A 22,233-nucleotide genomic window follows, 5' to 3' on the forward strand; every position below is an offset into this window, starting at 1 on the left:
CACCTGCCTTCCTGTGGCCCCAGCAAGGAACCAGCCTTGGGACTTTTACCCTCACTTTGCAATGAGGGAGCAGTGACTTGGCAAGGGCCACACCGCTCACAGGTAGCAGCCAGCCCTCCTCACTCGGAACGTGCCTTTACAGTCCTATGGTTGAGCGTTAAGTCATCCAGGTTTTGCAATCCACTCAATCTTAGAGTCAAGCATGTTCTGATATAAAAATGGTGGGCTGGCAGTTTTCGCCAGGAAGATCTGCCATGTGTAGTCTTTGGAGGGGGGCTGTCCCTCAGCCCACCACAGCTGCAAGAAGGCTGCAGCAGAGCAGGCTGGGGTGACCGGGTGAAAGAGGCATGAGAAAACCTGGGGAGAAACACAGGCACGGCAGGATGCAACTTCCAGGAAGACTAGGGTGTCACAGGGAGTCCAGGAAGTGGGACTGGAAATGGGGGCAAGAGAGCGAGCCTAGGAGAAAGGGTAACTCATCAGGGAGCCGGCCTGTGTGCCCAGCACAGCACGTGGCCTGGGAGGAACCGGTAGGAGAGGGCCTGGGCTTGCCCCACCCTCACCAGGATTCCCGTCTGGCAGGCGGGGAGGCAGAAACTGGGCACCCAACCACCGAAAGGATGACTCACAGAGTACAAAGGTTTGCACGGGCACGAGAAACCCCAGAATTGGGCCAAGGGTGTCTCACAAAGCCCTCACACACAGGGCTTCAGCCTTGGGAATATTTAACTAGATTTTTTTTTTTTTTTGAGATTTAATTTTTTTTAAACATTATTAGAAACTTTTTATTTTCTTCTCTCTCCTCTACCAACTTCTTATTTTCAAAACTTTCAAACCTGAAGACAAGTTGAAAGAATAATACAGATACCCCCACCACCAAATTCAGGGATTGTGAACATGTATCGCCATGTTTGATGTCTCCCTCTCTCCCTTTTGGAGAAGGCAATGGCACCCCGCTCCAGCACTCTTGCCTTGAAAATCCCATGGACGGAGGAGCCTGGTAAGCTGCAGTCCAGGGGGTCGCAAAGAGTTGGACACGACTGAGCAACTTCACTTTTCACTTCACTTCACTCTCTCCCTTTCTGTCTCTCTCCCTCGATCTATATTTCCTTCTGAACCATTTAAGTTACAGTCATTGTGCGTCTTGTCACTCTTAAATATGTAGCTTGTAGCTCCTAAGAACAAGGACATTCTTCTCCCTACCCACAATATCATGACCACACTCAGGAAATTTAACATCAATACAGTCTTATTAACTACAAATGCTTCATAAGCAAATATCGCTCAATGGTCCCAGCAATGACGTCTGTATCTGGTTCTGTCTTTTCCCATCCAGGCTTCGATCAAGGATCATCTATTCAGTTCTCAGAATACTTTATTTCTTCCTCATACCCGGAAGGCAGGTACACGGGTGTCACTGTATTGTTCTTTGGGCCTCTCTGTATTTCTTAACTCTTGTAAATAGTTTTTTAGAAACGACTTACAAAGTTACAAGTGCGAGCGGACTCGACTCTCATTTCCTGATGTGACTCACGGAGAAGGGAAGTTCATCCCCAGATCCTGTCTGTTTGGCTCTGGGATGGAATGCACATCTGAACACAGGTGTGTCCCAGTCCTGGAAATTTACTTTTGTTCTCATTGCAGTTTAACACATTTTGGGGACACCTCCCTGACTGGCCCCAACCTGCCCAGCTGGTCTCCTCCTGTTTCCCCCCCGGCACCCCCTGCAAGGTCATTAAAGACTGAGGTCATTAAAGGGCTCCCTGTGTTTGCGGAGTGAATGGAGAGGGTTGTAATGTCAACAGAGAACAGCTCAAGTGCAGCAGGTGCTTAAAAAGCAAAGCAAGATCTGCCTCTGATAACTGGGCCTGAGCCGATAAGACAAAGGAGTGGCCTGGTTCCTTCCTCCATCAGCTGGCGGCTGCGCCTCTGAGTGGTGCTGCCCCCATGACGGAGGAAGGGTAAGGAAAGGAGGCCAAGGAGAGGGAAGGGGTGAAGCTTCCTTTGTTGAGGTCTCCGCCCAGGTGTTATTGATTCCCACTGTACAGGTGAGGAAACAGGCCTGAACGTGGCAGGCAGAGTTAGCCCCAGAATGAGTAGGTGCTGCAGTTAGTGCTGAGGATCCACCAAGCAGAGGGGACAGTTAGCTGAGGTCGGCCAAGAAGAGCGGACAGAGTGGGGCGGGGGCGGGGGCGGGTGTGTGTAGCAGGCCTGGGGCTGATGAGGAGGTGGGTTCAAGGCCTGCAAGGGGCTGAAGGGTCTGACACTAGAGGCTGTTCCCTGGTCCTGGGCCCTGGGGTCTTGGGAAACGGTGGTAAGGAAGCAGGGGAATGAATAGGGTCGGCTCTGGGGAATGTCTTGAGCTGGTGGCTTTAACCGGCCTGGGCCTCAGGTTGCATCTGCAGAAAGGGGATTAGGGGTTGGGGGAGACCTGCTTCACATGTGGACACGTGAGGTCCGAACGAAGTAACGCACATGTCTGGCCGGGTTAGCGCCCAGCGCTTCTGCACTGGCTGAAGCGGGCAGGGTGGGCAGGGCCGGGCTGGCAGATGGGGGCTGGGGGGGGGGGTACTCACGTAGCCACAGGCCCGGCAGTGGTGGCGGCGACGCGTCAGGGCGTTGAAGGGTTCCTGGCAGCGCATGCACATGGTCACCATCTTGTCCCGCACCCACTGGGGTGCCCGGAGGCCCAGCTCCTCGGACTGCAGCTGTGGGGCAGCGGGGTGGGCACCTCAGGACCCCCCTGCCCACTCCCTGGGGCCCTGGGCCCTCTGCCCACCGGCTTGTGGCAGAGAGTCTGCGGGCTATGCTTCCCAGTGTCTCCCACATGAAGGGGACCGAACGGATAAAGACCACACTTGGGGGAGGTCAATCTCTCCACGTCCTGCGTTACAAGTGAGGAAACTGAGGCCCAGAGAGGTCAAGGGACTCAGCAAAGACACCCAGCAGGCCACGGTTCAGAGCTCAGAGCTGAAATAGTCATAGACACTCTCTGTAACTGCCACCCCACCTGCCTTTCACTTGCCCTTGGTCTCGTGTTTTTCAGGCAGTTTCAAAACCCCAACCTGCACCCACACCCACACCCACACACCCCACCCCCCACAGCCAGAGTTATGGCCCTGAAATCCTTTCTGGGAGCAGCTGCACAAAGAGGCTCCCAAAGGACTTTCTTGCTAATGAGGGAGTCTTTGGCACTGAGTTTCTATGAGTAGGGTGATGCTGGGGTGTGGGGCTTCCCCTGATCCCTCCGAATTATTCGTGATGGGTGACATGCCCCCACCCTCCAAGCTACCTAGGTAGAGCCAAGAGAGGGAGTCATTCCTGTGTGAAGCTGGCAGCTCCAAGCGGGGTCGGGGGGTAGAAATACAGAGCCTGAATTTACCTCCTGCTCTTGGGGGTCTCCCTCAGGGCTCTGGACTGCAGCCTTGAAGGTTTCATTCCGTTTCTCAATTTGGTCAATGGCGTCTTGGCAGGCCTGGTGCAGGGTCGGGGTGGGGGTGCAGGGCAAAAGGAGGCGGTTGAGGGGGAGGCAGAAGGGGTTTGCTCATCTGTGAATCCATCCACACGTTCAATAAGCACTGCTAAAAGCCTATCGGGTGTTGGCACAACATTTCAAGCGTCCAGCATCTGATTAAAGGGAGGAGAAACTATTTGGCCACCTGATGCGAAGAGCCAACTCATTGGAAAAAACCCTGATGCTGGGAAAGATTGAAGGCAGAAGGAGAATAGGGCGACAGAAGGTGAGATGGTGGGATGGAATCACCAATTCAATGGACATGAACTTGGGCAAACTATGGGAGATAGTGAGGGACAGGGAGGCCTGGTGTGCAGCAGTCTATGGGGTTGCAAAGAGTCGGACACAACTGAGCAACTGAACATAGAACAGATGTGAAAACTGAGGCTCAGAGATGATAACTGACTTGTCCCAGGCCATTCAGCGGCAAGAGCTGAAGCTGTCTGACACCTACAACTACTACAGAGCTGAGGAAGAGCAGGTGGGTGCATGTGTGCTCACACGTCCACACACACACACACACACACACGCACACACGCACACACTCAGCACCCCTCCCTCCCCCACAGTCACAACCCTTGGGGCCCTGGAGCTTTTGTTCTGATACCTGCAACCAGGAGATCATTTCCTCCTGGGACCTGCTCAGAAAGAGAACACAGGTGTTGAGGGGAGCGGCCCCTCCCAGCTTTCCCATCTCTCCCCTCCCCACCGACCCGCCCCTGCTTACCGGGCTCGCAGCTCCAGGGTTCGCTGCTTCCCGGACACCAGGAAGGAGTGGGGGAACTCTGCGTCAGTCAGCTCCCGCACCTGCTCCAAAGAGAGGGAGAGATGGCTCAGGCTCCCGCCCGCCCCCCCCAGGCACTGTGGTGGGGAGGGAGGAGGATCGTGCCCCAGGGACAATTCAAACAGAGAGACAAGGATGGGGAGCTTGCTCAGTGGCTCCCCATTCCGTCTAGCCCAGCAAAGGTGCCCCGAGCTGGCCTCGATCAACAGAGCAGACGGGACCTGGGGCTCCCAGAACTTCAGCAGATAAGCCTGCCCAGGGTGAGGCGGGGACTCCCGACAAAAGGGTCACCAAGATGGAAACTGGCTCACACGCTGGGTTTGGGGACACGGCTTTTCCAATAGCAGACATAGGGCCTAGGATGAAACCCTCTGCCCCATATCGTGAATGAAGGAATTGATAACAGCTCGACAGACCGGACAGATCTCCACCTCCTGTCCTCCACCACCCTCATCCCAGAACTCCGCAGGTTCCGAGGCCGCTGTGAAGGCTGCCGGTCACAAAGCGCTTCGCTGAGCACCCGCACGTGTTCTCATTTAATGGGCACAACTGCTGAACCCACTGATCAGTTCTAACACTTAACGGCCACCACGTGTCCCTGAGGGCACTGCCTGCCACCGGCTGCAGTCCTCTGGCACAGCTGAACCCGTGGTCATCTACCAGTTTCTGGGGAATATGGGGGCCCATGGGACACAGTGAATGACACCACTGGGGTGCGGTCAGCAGAATCCAGACTGAGAGCGACTCTGCCAGAGAAATGATCTGATTTTCAATTAATAAATGAGAGGAAAGTAGGAGAGGGAAGTATGATAGATAAAGGGCATGTAAGAAGCATATCAGAAATGATTCACACAGATCAGCTGTGAGAAGGCAATTACGACCCAGCCAAGGAGAACCAAGGGATCTCTCTGTTATTAAATAAGTATCATTAATTTGTTAGATGTAATCATGGTACTGTTGGCATCTTTTAGGGCAAAAAAAAGAGAAAAGAGTCCTTGGGCCTTCACTGGCGGTACAGTCTGAGTTTCCACTGCAGGAAGCAAGGGTTTGATCCTCAGCTGGGGAACTAATATCCCACATGCAGCATGGAATGGCCAAAAAATAAAATAAAATATCTTTTTTAAAAAACAGTTCCCAAAAAAAAAAAAAAAAAAAAAAAAACAGTTCCTGCCTCTTACAAAGACATACTGAAGTATTTATAGGTGAAATGATTGCGTGTCTGAGATTTGCTCTTAAATAATCCATTGGAAAAGGGGACTAGAAGGGGGGTTGCTGAAGAGACCAGTTTTGAGTTGACAGTCATCCTAACCAGGTGATGAATATATGAGGTACCATTTTCTCCCCTTAAAAGTGTCCATAATAAACAGATGTGAATGAAAATCTTTACAGCAATCTTGAGAGGCAGATATTATCACCCTCATTTGGGAGATGAGGAAATGGAGGTCAGAGAGGACAAGAGACCTGCTTGGGGTCACACAGCATCTAAAGAGCAGAATGAAGATTCAGACTCAGGGTTTCGGTCCTCATGGGTAAGGTAGAAGCACGTCTCTTTCTACTCTACCCCAGAGCCCGGTAAACACAGATGCCTCCCAGGCCGTGTGAAGACAGGGTCATGAAAGGAAGTGAAGACACAGACCTGGAGCCCAGGGGCCTAGCATGGAGGGACGTGAACCCACCTGACACTTGGCCCCTCTGCAGCTCCCTGCCGCAAGGTGAGCAGGCCTTGGCACACTTTCAGGCCGCCCACCACTCCTGCAAGAGCATGACTTGCTCACGAGAGGCCTGGTCTATTCACTGGGCCCACAGAACCTGCCCGTTGCCTCTAGAAGGGGCTGGATGTGACCTGCTCTTGATACCCTTGACAATGCGGAGGCTCAAAGGGTCTATATCAGGAATCTGGCAAGACTCCATGACTGACTGGGGGAGGGAGAGGGACAAGAAGGGAGAAATCTAAGGCTTGGAGGCCAGAGCTGGGAAGAAACATGACGCTTTTCATAGTAAAGGGGAACTGGGGAGATCCCTGACCTGAGGGACCACCTCTGCAGGGGTGCAGGATGTAGGTTTCTGAAGGACAGTTTCCCGAGCTGGGCTGTGCCCAGGCTCAACCACCAGACTTGGCAGTCAGGTCCCTGCCAGCCCATGCAGTGCCTTTGTGCTAATTAGAAAAAGACACCTCTTCCTCAAAACACTTTACTGACATCTGTTGGCAAACTGATGTAATAGTCAAGAGTCTGGTTTGTTGAACCCGAGACTTGACTGCCATCTGCCGGACAATGAGAACTGTCTATATGCAACCTGTGCTGTCTGCTGTGGCTGCCGAGCGCTCGTTTTAGCTGGGAGGTGCTCGTGCAGTGCCCAACCTGCACAGCTGTCCATGGAGACGCAGTTGTCTTGGGTCCATGAGTGCCCAAGGGCCCACACCCAGGATGGCCCTGTGCAGAATGGCACAAAGATAGGACCCAGGCAGGCCAGGAGGAGAAGGGGACGACAGAGGATGAGATAGTTGGATGGCATCACCGACTCAATGGACATGGGTCTGAGTAAACTCCGGGAGTTGGTGATGGACAGGGAGGCCTGGCGTGCTGCAGTCCATGGGGTCGCAAAGAGTCGGACACGACTGAGTGACTGAGCTGAACTGAGCCCCTGGGGGGTGGAAATCAGCTGCTGAGATCCAGGGCTCCCTGACACTCAGGAAGGAGAGAGGCCGGGGGGTATGGGCTAGTGGGAGCCATCATAGTGGTCAAAGACCAGCCCTGCCTCCAAACCTCAGACTCAGAAAATGATTCCTGTACAAACGCGGCTGGGTGGACAGCTCTGCACCCGCCAGGCCCGCGCCATCCAGGAGAGGGCGCTGTGTGACCACCAGAGCACCAGACACGCCCTGCAGTGATTGTGTTCGCCGAGACTGGCAGACGCCGGGAAGACGGCGCACACATCCTGAGCGTCAGACACTCTAGGGAACATATTTATGGATTTCCTCTTAACGACTCTGTTTTGGTCTCTATATTTCTTGGCTTTTCTGTCAATCTTTGCCTCTCTTTTTCTATGCCTGGGTCTCTGCCAGTCCTAAGACAGGGCTGCCAGTCTCCAATTTCTCTAGTCTCAATTTCTCAATTTCTCAGTCTCACCCACCACGGCGCCCAGACGTACAAGCGCATGCCTGCTCTGGCCTCTGGGACATTCTGGCCACATTCAGTAAGAGAAGCTGGATGACACAGAGTAGGGGGCTGCGTTCCCAAAAGACCTCAGTCTGCTGAGGCATGGGGGGCGGACTGGGAGCCCCCAGAAGCTGCCCATGTCCAGCCATCAGCTCTCATCACCCTCAGACTACACCCCACCCCCAGCCCTTGTTTCAGCCCCAAATGCCAGGCAATCCAAGTCAGGAGCGGGGGCAAGGCCCTCCTGCAGGGGCTCTCAGACCTCAGGAGGTCTCCAGGGTCAGAATTGGGCTGCCTCCTGGGGCAAATCCTGGGAGATGTCATGTGGGGTAAGGAGAGGGAAAGGGGAGATGGAAAGATACTAAGATGGGCCAGATCTGACCTCTGTTTCTTCCAGCCCCGGCCACCGGGACTTAGGAGCCATCAGAGAGGGGTGGCCCAGAGGGTTTTCTTCCCATTTCCTCCACTATGCCTGCAGTTCCACCCTATGCTTTATCCCTCTGGGTTGAAGCCTTAATAGGAGACAGTATAGTATGCTGGTTAGATACAGAGGCTCTGGACTCTGTTATATCTGGGCTTGATCATGCAAACAAGGATTTGCTGTGTGAGCCCCAAGCAAGTTACTTAATCTTTCTGAAAGAGAAAGTGAAAGTCACTCAGTCGTGTCCAACTCTTTGTGACCCTATGGACTATAGAGTCCATGGGATTCTCCAGGCCAAAATACTGGAGTGGGTAAGCCTTTACCACTGAGCCAGCTCTTTACCAGCTGAGCCACAAGGAACCCCAAGAATACTGGAGTGGGCAGCCTATCCCGTCTCCAGCGGAACTTTCCGACCCAGGAATCGAACCGGGTCTCTGCATTATAGGCAGATTGTTTACCAACTGAGCTATCAGGGAGGCCCTAACCTTTCTGGGCCTTGTTTTTTTTTAATCAGTGTTTAGGTTCACAGCAAACCTGAGAGGAAGGTACAGAGATTTCCCAGATGCCCCCTGTGCCCATACGTGCACAGCCTCTCCATTAATAACACTTCCCCACCAGAGCGGTACATGTGTTAGAATCAACAAACCTGTCATCATTACCCAAGGTTCATAGTTCACATCACACTTCACTCTTGGTGTTGTACACATTCTGTGGGTTTGGATAAATGTATAATAACTGATATCTACCATTATATAGACAGAGGAGTCCATGGGGTCACAAAGAGTTGGACATGACTTAGCAACTAACCAACAGCAACCATTATAGCACCATACAAAGCAGTCTCACCACCCTTAAAATCCTGCGTTCATCCCTCCCTTCCCAACCCCAGTAACCACTGACCCTCTCGCTGTCTCCATCCAGAGAGAAAATGCCTCTTCCAGGATGTCACAGCATCGGAATCAGACAGTAGACGTGCACGTATGTATGTACGTAGAATCAGACAGGAGGCGTGCACCGTATGTATGTATGTAGAATCAGACAGTAGACGTGCATGTATGTATGTATGTAGAATCAGACAGTAAGCGTGCATGTATGTAGTATGTATGTAGAATCAGACAGTAGGCGTGCACCATATGTATGTATGTATGTAGAATCAGACAGTAAGCGTGCATGTATGTAGTATGTATGTAGAATCAGACAGTAGGCGTGCACCATATGTATGTGTGTATGTAGAATCAGACAGTAGGCGTGCACCATATGTATGTATGTATGTAGAATCAGACAGTAGGCGTGCACCGTATGGATGTATGTATGTAGAATCAGACAGTAGGCATGCACCGTATGGATGTATGTAGAATCAGACAGTAGACGTGCATGTATGTATGTATGTAGAATCAGACAGTAGGCGTGCACCATATGTATGTATGTAGACTCAGACAGTAGGTGTGCACCGTATGTATGTATGTAGAATCAGACAGTAGGCGTGCATGTATGTAGTATGTATGTAGAATCAGACAATAGGCGTGCACCATATGTATGTGTGTATGTAGAATCAGACAGTAGGCGTGCACCATATGTATGTATGTAGACTCAGACAGTAGATATGCACGTATGTATGTATGTAGAATCAGACAGTAGGCGTGCACCGTATGTATGTATGTAGCCTTTCAGATGGGCTTCTTCCACTGAGTAATACGAATTTAACCTTCCTTCATGTCTTTCCATGGCTTTATAGCTCACTCCTTCTTACCACTGAATAATATCTCACTGTCTGGATGTATCACTTTATTTCCTTATTTTTGAAAATGGGATTAACTACAGATATCCTCAGACTGTACACAGTTACTCACTGCAGTCTCATTTGCAGACACTGACAACTGAGAACAGTCTAAACGTCCATCAGTTCCGGACTGGTTGAATGAATCACGGTACATCCACACACCAGGACACTATGCATCTATGCAAAAGGATGAGGAAGCTCCAAACGAACTGAGTTCTAATCATCTCCAGAATAAGTAGCTAGTTTAAAAAGTCCACCACAGAATAGTGTATGTGAAAAACACTGTCTATGTGAAAGAAAAGTAAGGATGCCATAATGAATACACTATCTCTGGAAGGCCTCACAAGGAGCAAAGGCTGCCTCTAGGGAAGGGAGCTAGGGGACGGAGAGCCTATATGTGCAATTCATGTTGCATATATTTTTTTACGTAGCTTGATTTTGGAACGTGTATTATTTACATTTTTAGGTAATAAAATTATTTTATTTTAAGATTTTTTAAAAACTAAAGAAATGCAGGGGATAATAACAGCCCCTACATCCCAGGGCTGTGTTATGAGGGTCCAATGGGAGTGATGCAGGGCCTAACCTATGGGGACCACTCAGGCACTATTATAGGCTGCTGTCCCTGCTCATTCGTGGCCATCTCTGGATGTGGACACATCCAAGTAGGCAACTGAGCTGACAGTGGACACCCTTCCTACTCAAAGTTGCAATACTGGCATCCGCCAGGAGCTGGGCAGAAATGCAGAATCTCTGACCCCACACCAGACCTACTGACTCAGAACCCATTATTTTAACAAGCCTCCCAGGGGATTCATGCAGTCATAAAGTTTCCAAAGCCCTGGTGTAGATGGTAGAGAAAGCAAAGTGAAGCTGGGCACTGGGAAGGACCCTGGACAGGAAGGCTGGGAGTCCAGATGGGAGAGATCTAAGCCTCGTCTTTTCCGCCTTCACACTGCCCCAGACCTGCTGCACCTGGGTTCCTGGACTGAGTCACCGGTCGGCCCCTCCTGCTGCTCCCCACCCTTGGTCCGACCCTGGGGGTGAAGCCCTCTTACCTTCATGCCCGCCACATCGATGCGGGTCCTGACCTGGAAGTGGGCGCCCACCTGGATGACCCTGGGCACACAGTAGAGCAGCATGTTGTTGAACTGCAGGAGACATGAGCGAGCGTGTGTGCACAGCGGCAAGGGCGGCAAGGGCGGCAAGGACAAGCGGGCAGGCTTCGCTGGACGTGGGCTGAGCCCCTCTGGGCCTCACTCCCCTCTCGCCATGCGCTGGGCCAGCTCACAGGACAACACAAGTGTGATGAGGAAGGGGCGGTCTAGCCCCACTCCACCTGGGGTGCTCACCGAGGGGCTGCCCGACCTGTGGACTTCAGGGGACCAGGGCAGACTTTGGAGACCTATGAGGCCTTTCTCACGGGGGTCAAGGGTGAGAGATTGTAGCTCCCGCCCCAGGTAGGACCAGTTTCCAGATCTCCAGGAGACGCCTTGGCTTCCTCACTGCACACCGGGGCTGTTCTTCCTAGCAGCCAACCTAATTCCCTCCTGACGCGCAGCCTCTAGGGCTTCCCTGCTGGCACAGTGGTAAAGAATCTGCCTGCCAATGCAGGAGACGCGAGTCCAATTCAGGAAGATCCCCTGGAGAAGGACATGGCGACCCACTGCATTCTTGCCTGAAAAATCCCATAGACAGAGGAGCCTGGCAGGCTACACAGTCCATGGGGTCACAAAACAGTCGGACACGACTTAAACGACTCAACAGCAACAATAGCCTGCCCTCTCTAGAGCACAGATTGACATCACAGGTTTTGGAGCCAAACAGACTCGGTTCAGATTCTGACTCTGTGGCTTCCTAGGACATGTCTGGGAAGCCCCTCAGCTGGAAATCCCTGAGGCTTGGGGGCAGCATGTGATTGGTCCCAAGTCAAGGCTATGGTTTTTCCAGTACTCCTGTGTGGATGTGAGAGTTGGGCTATAAAGAAAGCTGAATGCAGAAGAATTGATGCTTTTGAACTGTGGTGTTAGAGAAGACTCTTGAGAGTCCCTTGGACTGCAAGGAGATCCAACCAGTCCATCCTAAAGGAAATCAGTCCTGAATATTCACTGGAAGGACTGATGTTGAAGCTGAAACTCCAATATTTGGCCACCTGAAGTGAAGAGCTGACTCACTGCAAAGACCCTGATGCTGGGAAAGATAGAGGGCAGGAGGAGAAGGGGACGACAGAGGATGAGATATTTGGATGGCATCACCAACTCAATGGACATGAGTTTGAGTAAAGTTCAGGAGTTGGTGATGGACAGGGAGGCCTGGCGTGCTGCAGTCCATGGGGTCGCAGAGAGTCAGACACGATTGAATGACTGAACTAAAACTGAACTGACCAGGGTGCCAGAGCCATAAGGATAGAGAAGCAGGCTTGTCCCTGCTCTCCTGCAGTGCCGGCCAGGTAGATGCCAGGCGGGCAGGACCTGGGGCAGAGGGCCCATGCCTGTGGACTCCCCTCCCCAGTGTGGAGCGAGCGGGCCCCCCAAGCATCTCCTTACCAAAAAAAGGTAGCGCTCCATGGGGCCGCTGCGGCGGAAGGAGATCTTGAGGACGGGACCCTCGCGGAGCAGGGTGTTGGAGGGGTCAACTATATCGTCCTCCAGGCCCAGGCGCTGGTACACGTCCCACAGTTCCTGCAGCCGCTCCTGGGGGCGGGAGGGCCACCCTCAGCCAGGGCTAGGCAAGACCCTGCCTGCTTCTGGAAGGCTAGCCTCTCATGGGTGGAGATGGGGTGTGGCAAGGAGGGCAGCAGGGGGCTGGGTGTTGTGGGCAGGGTCAGAGGAGGGGCAGACACAGAGACCTGGGTGGGTTGGCGGGGGCTGAGAGCGGCAGGAGGAGGTGACAGGGCCCTGGGGATGCCCACAGCTCCTTCTTGGAGGACTGGGGTGCTCACCATTTCAGTGATGGCTGCGTTGGAGTGCTGAGCAGCCGAGAAGATCATGTCAAGAGCTTCTGAAAAGGGGGCAGGGTCGGAGTCACCCCCTGAAAGTAGGGGGCTGGTGGCTGAGGCAGGAGGCCCCTGAGGCTTAACCCAGTGGCCTCAGAGCCTGCCCGGAGCACCCCAGGGGCAGCCCTTCCCCTGTAGCCTGGCCCATCCAGTGTCTGGACAATGGGGGCCATTTCCCACGCGGGGGGAAGGGACTAGAGGTCCCTGAAAGAAGGGCCGAGGTGGTTGGCCTCTGTGACTTTCACTGCCCGCCATATCCAGGGGTGAAGGCACGGTTTCAAATCCTAGCTCTGCTTCTTTTTGGCTGTGTGACTTTGAGCAAGTCACTTAATCTCTGTGGGCCTTAGTGTCTATAGAAAAAAGAATGACTAATGCGACAGACGATGTCTATGAAGTACAACAGTGTTAATGGTTGACGGTCATCAAAATCACCTTCAGCTGGTGCTCCATAAATTAGGGGAGTGGCTTGAGCCTTCCCAGTGCCGCCCCCTTGCCCCCCGCCCCTCAATTCACTGGGGGTGTCCTCACTCTGGGCATCAGCCAGGTCTGGGGCCTGGCCTGGCAGCTTCTGGACGTACTCCTTGAGCAGCAGCTCGTAGCGTGGGATTCTCTGCACAGGTTCCAGCATGTGGTGCTGCAGGGTCAGGCTAGCTGAGGCCTCGCTGCTCTTGGGGAGGGAGGAGGGGGAGAAGAGGAGGAGGGGTCAAAGGGGGAAGCGGTGGGTCAGGCTGCCCCTGAGGGTCGGGGGAGCGGGCAGTGCTGTGGAAGCCGCTAAGCCGGCAAGGTGCCCCAAATCACTTGGGGAACCGGAGCCACAGCAGGCTGGGGGCGGCCGTGCGGGCTCTGCCCCGCGCCCACCCCAGCCTCACCTGGATGCGGGTGATAACCTCCTGGAAGGGTGGAGATTTGTCTGTCCAAGTGGCCAGCAGCTCGATGGCTCGCTCGAAGTTCTTGACATACTCACTGTACATCTTCAGGAAGGGCGCCAGCTTTTGGATCACATCACCGATGCGGGGGGTGGTGGTCCTGCCGGAGGGGTACCAGGTACTGCCCTCGGTCTGGGGACCTCTTCTCTTGACTCCACACGGGGTCAGGAGAGGCGAGGCTCCCAACAAACCACCCCCCCCCGCCCCCCGCAACACAGCCATTCTGCAGCACTCCTGGGCATAGGTATGGGGGGGGGGCGGGTGTCATGCTGGCACAGGTGTGGTTCACCCCTCCTTAGACTGGGAGCCCCCGGAGGGCAGATGCTGACCTCTCCCAGGGACAGAAGCCCCCTAAAGGCCCAGCACAGGGTCAGGCCCACAGCAGGTGTTCAACAACCACCTGATGCTTGTTCTTGTAACAATAACAAGGGCCACATGCCCAGCACTGCCCAAGACAAGCTGCATGTCTCTTCTCATTTAATTCTTACAGCCCTGTGCGGGGGAGGAAGGACAGTCAGTCAGTGGCCCATCTTAGAGAGGAGGAAATCCAGGCTAAGAGAGCTAAGAAAAGGTCATTCAACCCTGGAATTGTTATAGCAGAGCGTCAGCAATCTGGAGCTGGCCTGCCTGAGTCTGATTTCCAACCACTCCACTTACTCCAGCTGTGTGTTCTTGGGCCAATCACCTAGCCTCACTATATCTCAGGTTTCCCATCTGAAAAAATTGGGCATGATGGTAGGCAACCTTAGAGGGTTGTCTTTTGGGGAAAAAATTATTGAAAAAAAATTTGATCGATCATAAAGTAAAAAGAATATAATAATGAACCCTTATAGATCCATCAGGTTCCCTGGTGGCTCAGATGGTAAAGAATTTGCCTGCAGTTTGAGAGACCTGGGTTCGATCCCTGGGTCGGGAAGATCCCCTAGAGAAGGGGATTGGCTACCCACTCCAGTATTCTTGCCTGGAGAATTCCAAGGGCAGAAGAGTCTGGTGGACTACAGTCCATGGGGCTGCAAAGAGTCAGACACGACTAAGCATCTAACCCTAACTATAGACACATCGCAGGATTTAACAATTACTAAGATTCTGAAGCTGAAACTCCCATACTTTGGCCACCTGATATGAAGGGCTAACTCATTTGAAAAGACCCTGATGCTGGGAAAGATTGAAGGTGGGAGGAGAAGGGGACGACAGAGGATGAGATGGTTGGATGGCATCATGGACTAAATGGACATGAGTTTGAGTAAACTCTGGGAGTTGGTGATGGACAGGGAGGCCTGATGTGCTGCAGTCCCTGGGGTCGCAAATAGTCAGACATGACTGAACAACTGGACTGAACTGAACTGAACTGAAAGATTCTTTTTTGCCAAGAAATTTTAAAGGACATGCCAGACATCATGGCATTTCTTTGGCAAGATACTAATTTCACCACTAAATACTTTCGTGGGTATCTCTGAAAGCAGAGAGGGTTTCTGGCCTAACCACAAGGCCATCATCACACAGTGAGCTGATCTGAAGACTAAGCAAGTTAGTAGGTGTGAAACCCAAGGCAAGGCAAGTAGGAAATCTTCAGTTAGTGCTGGTGGTTTCTACTGCCTCGTAAGTCACTCAGCCAAGTGAGGACCTGATCCATCCCCTTCTCCAGAACACACACACACACACGCGCACGACTCATTCAAGCCCTTCACCGTGCAGACAGAGCAAGCCCAGAGGAGTCGAGTCATGGTCACGTAGCAAGCGCAGAGACCTAACAGGCCAAACCCATGTCCTGGAGGCCGCACCCCAACTTGGCCAGGGCTGCAGCCGGGGGCCTCAGGGGCTCCTGCTGGACCTCACCAGTCGTCCAGCCGCCGCTGCAGCTCTGGGAGGAAGAACTGTGAGTGGAACTGGTAGATGGAGGAGATGTTGGAGAAGATGAGCCTGACCACGTCCTCAGGGAAGGCCTTGCTGCCACGGGCCTCCTTCAGCAGCTCCTGGAAGAAAACCTGCAGCCGCCGCTGGGTCACTGAGCGTGTGGCGGAGAAGGAGCCCCCCACCCCTGACACCGGCCCGGGGGACAGTCCGGAGGACTGCGGGGTCCCTCCCCACCCAGCTTCCAGAACACTTCCACATCCTTAATCTCCCATCATCCTCGAAAAAGAGAGACAGGGATTATTCTGGCCACTTTACAGATGGGCAAACCAAGGGACTTGGCCAGAGGCTGGCAGCTGATGAATGTCAGGAGCGGGCCCATCTTGTATCTGTCAAGACCTCGGACTTTGCCAGGCTCAAGATCCCACTTCAGTGATTTAACCTTCTTGCCTTAGGGCTCCCGAAGACAGTGTGAAGGGCTAAGAATGGTGAGGATGCTGTGTGGGGCCTGGAAGGACCAGCTGGTGTGGTCTCTGCTCCTGGGAGACCAGCCTAGGTACCAAGAATCAGGAGTGGTGCTAATGAGCTGTATCCTGATTTCTGCCCAAACTCCAGTCATCAGTTAAAGGACTAAGGCTTCCTAGAATCAGACCTGAGGTCCTAACTCTCAGCTCTTATGAGGTTGGTCAGAAAGGAGAGCAGGGTAGGATGAGGACACCCAGGTGCCAAAGAGTGGGGCGGGGGGCGCCCTGGCCACTGGCCTGGTCCAGCAGGTGGAGGCGGGTCACGTAGGCCTGCTCGGTCTCCAGCAGCTCCCGGACAATCTTCTTCTCCTCAGGCTCCTGCAGGGAAGTTTGGAGAAGGAGAAGGAGAGATTTGGTCTCCTTTGATGCGAGCAGGATCCAAAGATGCCCCAGTGAGCGTAGCTCCCAGGACTCACGCCATGCTGCAGGCGCGTCTGGGTTTGTGCTGGGATTGAGAGAATGGGACAGAGTGAGGCTGTGCCTAAGCCTTAAGAGGCCTGGAAGCTTCCACCTGTGCTCCCTTGGGAGCCATGAACTACCATATCCAGAGGTCTAGCTGCCCTGAGGGAGAGGCCACAGGGAGAGGAGAGGCCCTGGGACCTCACGGACAGGAAGCCAGGGGCCCAGCTGTGCCAGCATCCCAGATGCACAAGCTTTCAGCTGTCCCTGGCCAGGCACTAGGCTTGGGAGATGAGCTATCAAGGGCATTCCTGCCTCAGCCAAGATCTGCTGCAGACACATGGGGGCCCTTGTTATGGACTAAACCGTGTCCCCGAGTTAATATGTTGAAGCCCTAACCGCCCATGTGACTATATTTAGTAATTAAGTTAACTGCTGGGGAGGGTGGGGCCCTAACCCGTCAGGACTGGTGCCCTTAAAAGAGGGAGGGACACCAGGAGAGCATGTGTAGGAGAATTGGTCACTTGAGGACACAGTGAGAAGCTGGCCATCCACAAGCCAGGAAGGGAGCCTTGCCAGAAACCAACCCTGCCAGCACCTTGACCTTGATGTCCCATCTTCAGAGCTGTGGGAAAATGTATTTCTGTTGTTTAAGTCACCTGTGTGTGCTAAGTTGCTTCAGTCATGTCCGACTCTTTGTGACCCCATGGACTGTAGCCCACCAGGCTCCTCTGTCCATGGGATTCTCCAGGCAAGAATATTGGAGAAGGGTTGCCATTTCCTTCTCCAGGTGATCTTCCTGACCTTAGGGATCAAACTCACATCTCTTGCGTCTCCTGCATGGGCAGGTGGGTTCTTTACCGCCAGCACCACCTGGGAAGCTCTTTAAGTCTCCTATACTGTGCTGTGCTTAGTTGCTAAGTTGTGTCCAACTCTGTGACCGCTATAGCCTGCCAGGCTCCTCTGTCCATGGGAACTCTCCAGGCAAGAATACTGGAGTGGGTTGCCATGCCCTACTCTGGGGATCTTCCCAACCCAGGGATTGAACCCAGGTCTCCCACATTGCAGATGCATTCTTTACCATTTGAGCCACCAAGGAAGCCCAAGAATACTGGAGTGGGTAGCCTATCCCTTCTTCAGAGGATCTTCCCAACCCAGGAATCAAACCGGGTCTCTTGCATTACAGGTGAATTCTTTACCAACTGAGCTACCGGGGAAGCCCTTAAGTCACCTAGGCTGCTCTCGTTTGTTACGGCAGCCCGAGCTAAGCGAAACCAATTCTAAGTGAGACCAACAGAAAAACTATCCAATAACATTCCAATCAACCCACAAAGCTGTCAGAAGCAGTAAGCTGCTTGGCCACTACCTTTGGGGGTAGTTTGTTACGTAGCAAACGATAGCCAGTAGACATAGCATGCACCACTATGATCACATCTCCATTCTCTAAATGAGGAAACAAGTTCACACAGTAGGGTTACAGAGACTTGCCCAAGGCCTCATGGTTAGCCGAAGAGCTGGGGCAGGAACCCTGGTGGTCTGGCTCCAGGGTGCAGAGCATCCTGCAGCCAAACCCTTCAACCCCATAGACAAGAAAACTGAAACCCAGCAAAGGGAGGTGACCTCCCCGGAACCAGCCTCAGGGCAGGGATCAGCGCTGACCTCTATTTCAAGTCGGCAGAGCTGTAACCTGAGGCCACACCTGGGAGGGGTACCAGGTCCCAAGTCGAGTAGTCTCAGACAAGTTCCTTAAGCTGTCTGAATTTCAACTCCATGCCTTAAAGACTCCTACAGGACTTCCCAGGCAGTTAAGAATCCGCCCACCAATGCAGGGGACATAGGTTCAATCCCTGATCCAGGAAGATTCCACATGCGTGGAGCAACTAAGCCTGTGCGCCTCAACTACTGAAGCCCATGTGCCTGGAGCCTGCGCTCCACACCAAGAGAAGCCACCGCGACGAGAAGCCTGTGCACCACGACAGAGTGCTAATTTCTCCGCAGCTAGAGAAAGCCTGTGCATGGCAACAAGAGCCCAGCATGGTCAAAAGTAAAGAAATACCCCTTCAGCGAGGGGTATGAGAAATAACGTCAGCAGCAGGCTGCATAGTAGGCACTTATCAAAGGCCATCAAGGGTGGGGGGACGTGAATCTAGCTTTCAGCTGATCTCTGGTCACAGAAGACCCCCGCCCAGGGGAGGAGTTGGCTCCGGCCGGGAAAGAATGGGGAGGAGATCAGTGGATGGCCCCCCAGTACCCCACTTCTTCCCCAGCCCTCCGGCACCTGTGTCCCTGAGCCAGGGCAAGTCCTGGGCTGGTAAGACTTCCTCCAGGCTCCGCTGGACAGCTTGTTCTTCAGGGAGCTCAGGTACCTCCTGCTGACGGTCCTGGGCCCGGACTCCAGGGCCTCCTCCTCGGTGGGCTTCTCGCAGGGCTCTGCAGACGTAGGAGACCTGCACCCAGGCTGCTGCTGCCCGGCTTCCAGGCCGTGGACTCCGGGCACTGCTCCTGTCATCCTGAGGAGAAGAGAACAGTCAGGGGTAGGGAGAAGAACTGCACCTCCCCCGCAGGGAAATGGGGCAGTCAAGGCAAACGCGCGGAGAAGGCCCTGGCAGCCCGCTGCAGCACTCTCGCCTGGAAAATCCCACGGACAGAGGAGCCAGTCCGCGGGATCGCTAAGAATTGGACAGACTAAGCGACTTCACTTTTGCTTTTCACTTTCCTGCATTGAAGAAGGAAATGGCAACCCACTCCAGTGTTCTTGCCTGGAGAATCCCAGGGACGGGGGAGCCTGGTGGGCTGCCGTCTATGGGGTCGCACAGAGTCGGACACGACTGAAGCGACTTAGCAGCAGCAGCAGCAGCAACAGATGATGAGATGGTTGGATGGCATCACTGACTCAATGGACAGGAGTCTGAGCAAACTCTGGGAGATAGTGAAGGACGGGGAAGCTTGGGGTGCTGCACTCTACGGGGTCACCAAGAGTCAGAAACGACTTAGCCACTGGAAAATGACAACAATGCAAATTGGAGATGTTCACTGGCCTCTGAGTGTCTGGCACACAGAAGGAATGGACAGAGACATCTACTTCTCCTCTGGACACCTTTCTTGGAGGGAACTCCAGTCTTCAAAATGAGTCAGCGTAGACTGTGTCTTGTTTTCTGGGTAACTACACACTTCCCTTTTTAAAATGCAGTGAGGAACCCTTCCTTCTGCACATACAGGATTTTTTTTTTTAACTTTTTGTTTTGTATTGGCGTATAGCCGAGTAACAATGTGATAATTTCAGGGAGACAGCAAAGGGACTCAGCCATACATATACATGTATCCATTCTCCCCCAAACTCCCCTCCCATGCAAGCTGCCACATAACATCGAGCAGAGTTCCTTGTGCTATACAGTAGGTCTTTGTTGGTTATCTATCTTAAATAAAGCAGTATGTACATTTTGATCCCAAACTCCCTAACTCTCTCTTCACCCTGCCCTTCCCCCCGGCAAGGATAAATTCATTCTCTGTGAATCTGTTTCTGTTTTGTAGATAAGTTCATTTGTATCATTTCTTTTTAGATTCTGCATGTAAGGGGTGTCATACAATATATCTCCTTCTCTGTCTGACTTACTTAGTTGCACATAGAAGATTTTATGTACCCTCCCAGATCACCCTCGCCTGTGAGCCTCACCCCAGGTTTTAGTCTCTCCATAGCGAGAAATCCCCTAAAACCTGGTAACTGATATATCGAGGGAAGGTAGGAGCCATGGAACACTCTAAAGGGAGGGTAGAGCTGATAAAGCTGGGACTTTTCAATGGGATCCTAAAAGATGATGCTGTGAAAGTGCTGCACTCAATATGCCAGCAAATTTGGAAAACTCAGCAGTGGCCACAGGACTGGAAAAGGTCAGTTTTCATTCCAATCCCAAAGAAAGGCAACGCCAAAGAATGCTCAAACTACCACACAATTGCACTCATCTCACATGCTAGCAAAGTAATGCTCAAAATTCTCCAAGCCAGGCTTCAACAATACGTGAACCATGAACTCCCTGATGTTCAAGCTGGTTTTAGAAAAGGCAGAGGAACCAGAGATCAAATTGCCAACATCTGCTGGATCATGGAAAAAGCAAGAGAGTTCCAGAAAAACATCTATTTCTGCTTTACTGACTATGTCAAAGCCTTTGACTCTGTGGATCACAATAAACTGTGGAAAATTCTGAAAGAGATGGGAATACCAGACCACCTGACCTGCCTCTTGAGAAATCTGTATGCAGGTCAGGAAGCAACAGTTAGAACTGGATATGGAACAACAGACTGGTTCCAAAGAGGAAAAAGTACGTCAAGGTTGTATATTGTCACCCTGCTTATTTAACTTATATGCAGAGTACATCATGAGAAACGCTGGGCTGGATGAAGCACAAGCTGGAATCAAGATTGCTGGGAGAAATATCAGTAACCTCAGCTATGCAGATGACACCACCCTTATGGCAGAAAGTGAAGAGGGACTAAAGAGTCTCTTGATGAAAGTGAAAGAGGAGAGTGAAAAGGTTGGCTTAAAGCTCAACATTCAGAAAACGAAGATCATGGCACCTGGTCCCATCACTTCATGGAAAATAGACTGAGAAACAGTGGAAACTGTCAGACTTTATTTTTGCGGGCTCCAAAATCACTGCAGATGGTGACTGCAGCCATGAAATTAAAAGACGCTTGCTCCTTGGAAGAAAAGTTATCACCAACCTAGATAGCATATTCAAAAGCAGAGACATTACTTTGCCGACAAAGGTCCATCTAGTCAAAGCTATGGTTTTTCCAGTGGTCATGTATGGATGTGAGAGTTGGACTATAAAGAAAGCTGATCACCGAAGAATTGATGCTTTTGAACTGTGGTGTTGGAGAAGACTCTTGAGAGTCCCTTGGACTGCAAGGAGATCCAACCAATCCATCCTAAAGGAAATCAGTCCTGAATGTTCATCGGAAGGACTGATGTTGAAGCTGAAACTCCAATACTTTGGCCACCTGATGCAAAGAGCTGACTTGTTTGAAAAGACCCCAATGTTGGGAAAGATTGAAGGCAGGAGGAGAAGGGGACGACAGAGGATGAGATGGTTGGATGGTATCACCGACTCGATGGACATGAGTTTGAGTAAAGTCCAGGAGTTGGTGATGGACAGGGAAGCCTAGCATGCTGCGGTTCATGGGGCCGCAAAGAGTCGGACATGACTGAGCGACTGAACTGAACTTTCACTGAGAACTATGCCCTCCACACCTCTCAGTTTAGTTCAGTTCAGTCGCTCAGTCATGTCCAATTCTTTGCGACCCCGTGGACTGCAGCACGTCTGGCTTCCCTGTCCATCACCAACTCCTGGAGTTTGTTCAAACTCGTGTCCATCGAGTCGGTGATAAAAAGCCAGCCTAGGGTCAGTTTCCTTCTCCCTCCAGGGACAAGCTTTCATAGTGTAGCTTTCTTATCCTACGTACTGGATCTGCAGACCAGTTAAATTCTTCAGATAACAGAGGCCAGCAGCAAGGAATATATCCAATGACATACGATGTGCCCCATTCCCTTTGGTGTGGAAAGGCTTGTGCTGACAGTGGGCAGCCTTATAAGAAAGGCAGACTGGGAAATGGAGGACCAGACAGGTACAAAATCTTCAAAACTCTGTGACTAAGTTTTTCATTACCCCCATTCTGCAACTAAAGAAAGAGAGGATCTTGCAGAAGGAGGAGGGCAGAGGCGGGATTCAGATCAGGCTGGCTGGCTCCCGAGTCTGAGCCCTAAACTGCCCTTCCCCATGTGAGTCAGGGAGAAGTGGGTGCAGAGAGTCAACATGACTTGCCCCACATCACACACTGGCTGGTAGCAGAGAGAAGATTGTGACCCAGGCCCCCGTGGTTCCTC

General features: G+C 52.4%; 1 protein-coding gene across 5 annotated transcripts in view; it reads right to left on the reverse strand.

Annotated features, from left to right (window-relative positions):
- FGD2 (FYVE, RhoGEF and PH domain containing 2) overlaps positions 1-22,233 on the reverse strand; it is a 29,808-nt gene that overhangs the window by 2,654 nt on the left and 4,921 nt on the right. For 4 of the 5 annotated variants that reach the window (XM_018039186.1, XM_018039185.1, XM_018039187.1 and 1 more), the window contains exons 2-13: positions 18,631-18,862; positions 16,191-16,271; positions 15,415-15,563; positions 13,522-13,678; positions 13,181-13,319; positions 12,599-12,657; positions 12,204-12,350; positions 10,716-10,808; positions 4,242-4,321; positions 4,122-4,152; positions 3,383-3,475; positions 2,577-2,708 (exon numbers count right to left, since the gene is read on the reverse strand). In XM_018039186.1, the coding sequence (XP_017894675.1) occupies positions 2,577-2,708; positions 3,383-3,475; positions 4,122-4,152; positions 4,242-4,321; positions 10,716-10,808; positions 12,204-12,350; positions 12,599-12,657; positions 13,181-13,319; positions 13,522-13,678; positions 15,415-15,563; positions 16,191-16,271; positions 18,631-18,861 (1,392 nt within the window). In that variant the 5' untranslated portion in view covers position 18,862. The remainder of the gene's footprint in view (positions 1-2,576; positions 2,709-3,382; positions 3,476-4,121; positions 4,153-4,241; positions 4,322-10,715; positions 10,809-12,203; positions 12,351-12,598; positions 12,658-13,180; positions 13,320-13,521; positions 13,679-15,414; positions 15,564-16,190; positions 16,272-18,630; positions 18,863-22,233) is intronic. The other variant, XM_018039188.1, reaches the window with a different exon arrangement.

This window comes from Capra hircus, chromosome 23 (genome assembly GCF_001704415.2).
Source record: "Capra hircus breed San Clemente chromosome 23, ASM170441v1, whole genome shotgun sequence".
NCBI classification, from domain to species: Eukaryota; Metazoa; Chordata; class Mammalia; order Artiodactyla; family Bovidae; genus Capra; species Capra hircus.